The sequence below is a fragment of the Carica papaya genome, chromosome 2 (assembly GCF_054855325.1).
Source record: "Carica papaya isolate Zhongbai chromosome 2, ASM5485532v1, whole genome shotgun sequence".
NCBI lineage: Eukaryota > Viridiplantae > Streptophyta > Magnoliopsida > Brassicales > Caricaceae > Carica > Carica papaya.
The window spans coordinates 17,980,914-17,986,891 of record NC_142310.1 but is presented as its reverse complement, the minus strand read 5'-3'; the positions used below and the strand labels follow the sequence as shown (position 1 = coordinate 17,986,891).

General features: G+C 35.4%; 1 protein-coding gene and 1 long non-coding RNA gene across 5 annotated transcripts; one reads left to right on the top strand and one right to left on the bottom strand.

The window, feature by feature from the left end:
* Positions 1 to 1,049: 1,049 nt before the first annotated feature.
* Positions 1,050 to 2,333, top strand: LOC148268830 (uncharacterized). Its single transcript, XR_015817062.1, has 2 exons — positions 1,050 to 1,544; positions 2,052 to 2,333. It is a non-coding gene; the product is annotated as an uncharacterized LOC148268830 (long non-coding RNA).
* On the bottom strand, positions 2,224 to 5,747 carry LOC110817284 (uncharacterized). 4 transcript variants are annotated; one of them, XR_015817061.1, is made up of 5 exons: positions 5,386 to 5,733; positions 4,872 to 5,127; positions 4,724 to 4,785; positions 3,960 to 4,596; positions 2,224 to 2,881 (listed from the first exon to the last, which is right to left on the bottom strand). XR_015817061.1 is itself a non-coding variant. In XM_088213496.1 (5 exons), the coding sequence occupies exons 2-5, from the start codon at positions 5,033 to 5,035 to the stop codon at positions 4,441 to 4,443; spliced, it is 288 nt and encodes a 95-aa protein (XP_088069622.1). In that variant the 5' UTR covers positions 5,036 to 5,127; positions 5,386 to 5,747; the 3' UTR covers positions 2,925 to 4,440. The 4 variants fall into 4 exon arrangements, 3 of the variants coding, with proteins under 3 accessions (XP_088069622.1, XP_088069623.1, XP_088069621.1); XM_088213496.1 differs by lacking the exon at positions 2,224 to 2,881 and having other exon boundaries at positions 2,925 to 4,470; positions 4,565 to 4,596; positions 5,386 to 5,747; XM_088213497.1 differs by lacking the exon at positions 2,224 to 2,881 and having other exon boundaries at positions 2,925 to 4,470; positions 4,565 to 4,596; positions 4,899 to 5,127; positions 5,386 to 5,747.
* Between the last annotated feature and the right edge of the window lie 231 nt (positions 5,748 to 5,978).

The following is a 5,978-nucleotide window of genomic DNA, read 5'->3' as shown; positions in this document are numbered from 1 at the left end:
ATTCATTCCGTCGCTTCAGCTGACTTCAACCATTCTCACAGGTAACAATTTTTACTCGTGATTGAGGTCAATGAGAATAGTCTTGATTACTAAAAATAAGATGAAGTTCGTGGACGGTACAATACCAGTCCCGAGTAAAGACGATCCTATGATTGTTGTGCAATATGATTGTTGTGTCTTGGATAATGAAGTCGATTTCTCCATCTATTGCTCAGACCGTAATTTGGATAGATTGCGTGAGAGACTTATGGAAAGACCTCCATGATAGATATTCTCAAGGTGATGTAGTTAGAATAGCTAATCTCCAAGAGGAGATTTCAATGATGAAATAAGGAACCTATTCAGTCACAGAATATTATACACATTTGAAGATACAGACCACAGAAGTCTGTCTGAGTCAGTCGCTTCTGGTCTTGTTTCTTCTCCCACTCCAACTTTGCCCTTAATTGCTTCTCCTATATACAATGACTCCACATTTATCACTTTTACACCAAAGGAGCTGACCCATCCAAAGTCACAACCTGATCTGCCAATTAGAAAGTCAACTATGCAAGTAAAGCAACCGGCTTATCTTAAAGACTCATGTGTATGGTATGAACTCCAGAATCAATGTATCCTCACCACATTATATTTCTAATATCCTATCATATGACCATATTTCACACAAACAGCAAGCCTTTATCTTTGCTTTAAGCCAGATCAGGAACCAAAAACATATAACCAAGCTATTGTTTCTCCTTGTTGAAGAGAAACAATGCAGGCTGAGATTAATGCACTTGTAGAAAATCAAACATGGGATTTAATTACATTGTCTCCTAAGAAACAGCTTATTAGATGTAAATGGGTTTTTAAAATCAAAAAGAACGCTGATGGATCTATTGAACGGTGGTATAAAGCTCGGTTAGTGACCAAGGGATATACTCAATAGTCTGGTATAAATTATTTAGACACTTTTTCTCCTGTTGCTAAAGTCACTACTATTCACACTTTATTAGCTGTTGCTGCAGCTAAAGGATGGTTGTTACACCAGTTAGATATTAATAATGCTTTTCTCTACGGTGATTCATCTGAGGAGGTTTACATGACTCTTCCACCTGGTTTTAATTCTAATCAAAAGAATCAGGTTTGTAGGCTTGGGAAGAGTCCCTATGAGTTAAAGCAGGCAAGTAGACAATGGAATTTCAAGTTAACTGATGCTTTGAAGCAACAAGACTTCATTCAAGCTGATTCAGATTTTTCTTTGTTTATCAGATTTTTCTTTATAGCTACTAACAACATGGAAGAAATATAATCTGTCAAAGATTTTCTACATGATCAGTTCACAATAAAAGACTTGGGGGAGCTCAAATTCTTCTTAGGTCTTGAAGTTGCAAGGTCGGAGGAAGGAATTAATATTTGTCAACGTAAATATACCTTGGATTTACTTCAGGATAATGGTTTTTTGAACAGTAAACCCACTCCAACTCCTATGGTTCCTTCTGTAAAGTTGGTGACAGATGATGGCTCACCTAGAGTTGATTCAACTGCATATCGGCAGCTTGTGGGTAAGCTTTTGTATCTTACCACTATACGGCCAGACATGCTTTGCTGTTCAACAGCTTTTTCAATTTCTTGAAGCTCCTACTCAGATGCATTTACAGGCTGCTCATTAGATCTTGAGATACTTAAAAGGCACACCTGACCAAAGTTTGTTTTATCCTGCGCATAATTCTTTGAAATTGAAAGGTTTTAACGATTCTAATTGGGCCACTTGTCCTGATTCATGAAAATCTGTTACTGACTTTTGTGTCTTTCTCGAAAATGCTCTTATTTCTTGGAAAATAAAAAAACAATCAAATATATATCGGTCTTCCTCTGAAGCAGAATACAGGGTTCTTGCTGCCATCAGTTGTGAGCTGCAATGGCTCCGTTTTTTGCTTACTAATCTGCTTGTAAATTTTTATCCAGCTGTTGTTTTTTGCGATAATCTATCAGTAATAAAAATTATTGAAAATCCAGTTTTTCATGAGTGGACGAAGTATATCGAAATTGATTGTCATCTCTTTCAGCAGAAAGTTATGGAAGGTATCATTCGGTTGCTCTCTGTTTCTTCCTCCCATCAGCTGGCTAACTGTTTCACCAAGCCACTTTCCATTTCAAAGTTTACAGCACTTATATCCAAGCTGGGTATACAGAATTTGTATACTCTAGCTTGAGAGGGGTATTAGAGTATACCAAGGTAAGTAATTTTGTAAATAAAAGGGCTGTAATATTATTTCTGTAAAATTGGGGGTTATTTTGTAAATACACATTAGTTCCATGTATAAATAAAAAAAATATCTTCTGTTTTTTCAGATTCTCGACTCACACACTAGATCTGTCTCAGTGTTTACTGATAGTTGTTTTCTTCATCAACTATGTATTTTGATGAATGTTAGACTGTAATATGCCTTAAGTCGCACTTTATGTCTTTGTATGCTGCCATCTGCTTGACATTTTGTTCTCAAGATCCATTTAACTCCGATGGCTTTCTTGTCTTTAGGAAGATCCATCAATTCCGTAGTATTATTCTTCCAGATTGCTGCAAGTTCCTCTTTTATTGCATTTTTCCATTTTTCCTTTTTTACTGCTTCTTCAGAGGTTGTCGGATCAACACCTGACCAAAGGCTTGTGTGCACTCATAAATTTCGGCCAATGACCTGAATTTTCTGGAAGGAGTTTCATCTTCGGATGAACTTTATTTCTAGAACTTGATGAAGTTGATGAAGATGAGCTAGGTATATTTTGAGGAATTGGCTGCTGTCCAACAGTTGGTGGAGCTTCATTTTCTATTGATATTTTGAATTGAATGTCATCTGATTTCTCATGCCAACTCCAGCTAGCTTCGTCCAATTTAACATTCCTGCTAATAATCACCTTACCAGTCATAGGATTATAAAGCTTATATGTTTTAGATTGAGTATCGTAGCCAACAAAAATACATATCACAGATTCATAGTCAAGTTTGCTGTGATTATAAATCTACCAAACAATAGTCAATACAAACAAATATTTTCAAGTGACTTACCCGGTCTTCTACCACTCCAAGTTTCGAATGGTGTTTAGTTTTGAACTATCTTTATTGGAGACATATTTAATAAATACATAGCAATAACAACACCTTAAGCCTAAAAATAATTTGGCAGCCCTTTTGCTGTCAACAAACTTCTCGTCATTTCGACTATGATACGATTTTTTTGCTCAGCCACTTTGTTTTGCTCTTGTGTATATGTTGCTGTTAGTTCTATTTGCAAACCTTGTTCTTCACAAAATTGGTTAAATTTATGAGATACTAACTCTCTTCTTCTATTGGTGCGAAGTACCTTCATACTTCTTCCACTTTTCTTCTAAGTGAGTGCCTTGAATTTTTTGAAAGTTTCAAAAGTCCCTGACTTGAATTGAAGAAAGTAGACCTAACTCATACGACTATAGTCATCTATAAATGACAAAAAGTAGCGACTCCCACCCAACAATTGTGTTTTCATAAGACCGCATAAATCAGCATACTAAAGTTCAAGACACTCAAATGCCCTTCTAGATTTTCCCATAAGAAATGGTTTTTTACATTGTTTTCCATATATACACCCTTTACATAAATCAAACGACTCAATTCTAGATAGCCCAAATACATTTTTCTTTTGACTTAACAATCTCAAACCGTTTACATTCAAATGCCCAGAATATAAATGCTACAATCTAGACTCACTACCTTTGCTAACAACAAGGGCATGATTTTAAAAACTAGACACCTCAAGTGAAAAAAGTTTATTTGGTGCCATGTATACATTAACAATAACTTGATCTGATTTTTCATCTTTAATCCCACATGACTTGTTATCAAACATAATAAAATGTCCACTATCTATAAGTTGCCCAACACTCAGACAAATTTTGTGATTAATTAAGGATAAAATAAACATTGTGGAGGAGTTTTACATTACCGCTGCCTTTGTTTATTGCCACTGTGCCTTTGCCTTCAACTTCACTTGCTTATCATCAAGAAGTCTTATTTTTATCTTGTATGACTCGTCAAATTTCTTAAACAAATATTTTATTCAAATCATATGATTGGAACATCCGCTGTTCAGAAACCATATATCACTTGAAGTTGCAGTATTATCTTTATATGCCAGGAATAGTTTAACCATTTCATCATCTTATGAACAATTTCAAGTATTTCTTTTCTCCAACATTCAGCCTTTACATGTCTATACCTCTTGCAATTGTAACATTGATTATTGCTATTGTGATTTTTCTGCTTGTAAGTCGTCTGCCCTTGTTCATACCGTCCACCATTTCTTCCTCTACCACAATGTCCTCTGCCATGTCCTCTGTTTGATGCCTTTCTTGAATCATCTTGCTACTCTGATGACTCCTCCATCACTTGAAAGGCCTTTTCATCACTCTTTTCAGTTGTCTTGTTCAATCTTGCCTCATGAGTTTGCAAGGATCCTATTAGTTCATCAAATGAGTACGTGGTCAGGTCTTTTGACTCTCCTATAGCTGCAACTACATGGTCAAATTTTGGAATCAAACTCCGCAATACCTTTGCAACGACTGTCTCATCAATTAGAACTCCTGCATAAGACCTCATCTGATTAACAATTGCAGCTACTCTAGATAAAAAATCTTGCACTGATTCTCCACCTTTTATTTGCAAAGTTTCTAAATCACAACGAAGAGATTGAAGCTTTACTGTGATTACCTTCGACAAGCCTTGGTATGCTACCTGCAAAGTCGTCCATGCTTCTTTGGCTGTATTTGCTGCTGCAATTTTAGAAAAAATGGATTCATGCTTTGCTTGCTAGATGAAAAATAGTGCTTTGGAATCTGTTTTTTAATTTTCTCAAAACCTGGCTTCTTCATCCGGATCAGAATACCTATTCTTAACTAAGTCCCATAAATCTTGAGACTTGGATAAAGTCTTCATTTTGATGCTCCAAAATTTGTAGTTTTTGCCTTTGAAAATTGGAATTGATGGTTGATTAATGCTTATTCCATTGTCGTCAGTTACCATGAACTGTATGCCCAATAACAAACAAATTTGGCTTTGATACCACTTTTGTTGGAGAAGAGAGCTTAGTTGAACTCAAACTTCCTGCAAAGTTGCTGCAGCAGCAAGGAAAAATATAGCATAAGAAAAACGAATGCAGCAGAAACATAGAAAATTAATCAATCATGTAATGAGTATGAACTGCTGCTGGAATTTTCGGTGGAGTAGATAGTTTATTCGGCAACCAAAAATGTCTTTAAATAGGTTTTACAACTCAACTGAAAGCAGGAAAAATAGCAGAGTAATCTGCCATTAACTCAGAAATGTATCACTGCTAACAAAACATCAGAAAGTTTAGCAGATAAAATACTAACATGTAGGATTACTGTCAATTTTGAATCAGCCTTCAATACAGCCCACTCTCACTTGCGTGCATTCTACTTGATATATATTTGTATTAAGCTCTCCTGTGTCTTCAGTATATAAGAGATGGCACAGCTTTAGATTTTACTTAAACCACTATGTTTCTCATCAGGTTTGATTTACACATACACACATAATACATATATCATATATATATATATATATATACACCTTTGTGTTTTCACCATTAATGGAGTTGGGAAGTATCGTTCAGTTTCTTAGGCACAAGTGCGTTTTTGTGACTGGTTCAACTGGGTTTTTGGCAAACAGTATAGTCTCTTTACACTCTCTCTTTTTGTCTATTTAATTTGTTGAAGTTGAAAGGTAAACGTGTTTACTTAATCTTAATGCAGGTATGATGTTTCCTTTGGTATTAAAGCATTGGGAGTTAAGCGTGTGTTGGATTTTGCTAAGACGTGTAAAGCTAATGGTGCTTATCCGTGTCTCCACCGCTGAGTACTTCTAAATATATATATATATATAGATATATATAGATATACATATAGATCTACATACTTACATTGTAACACCCAAATTTTTATTA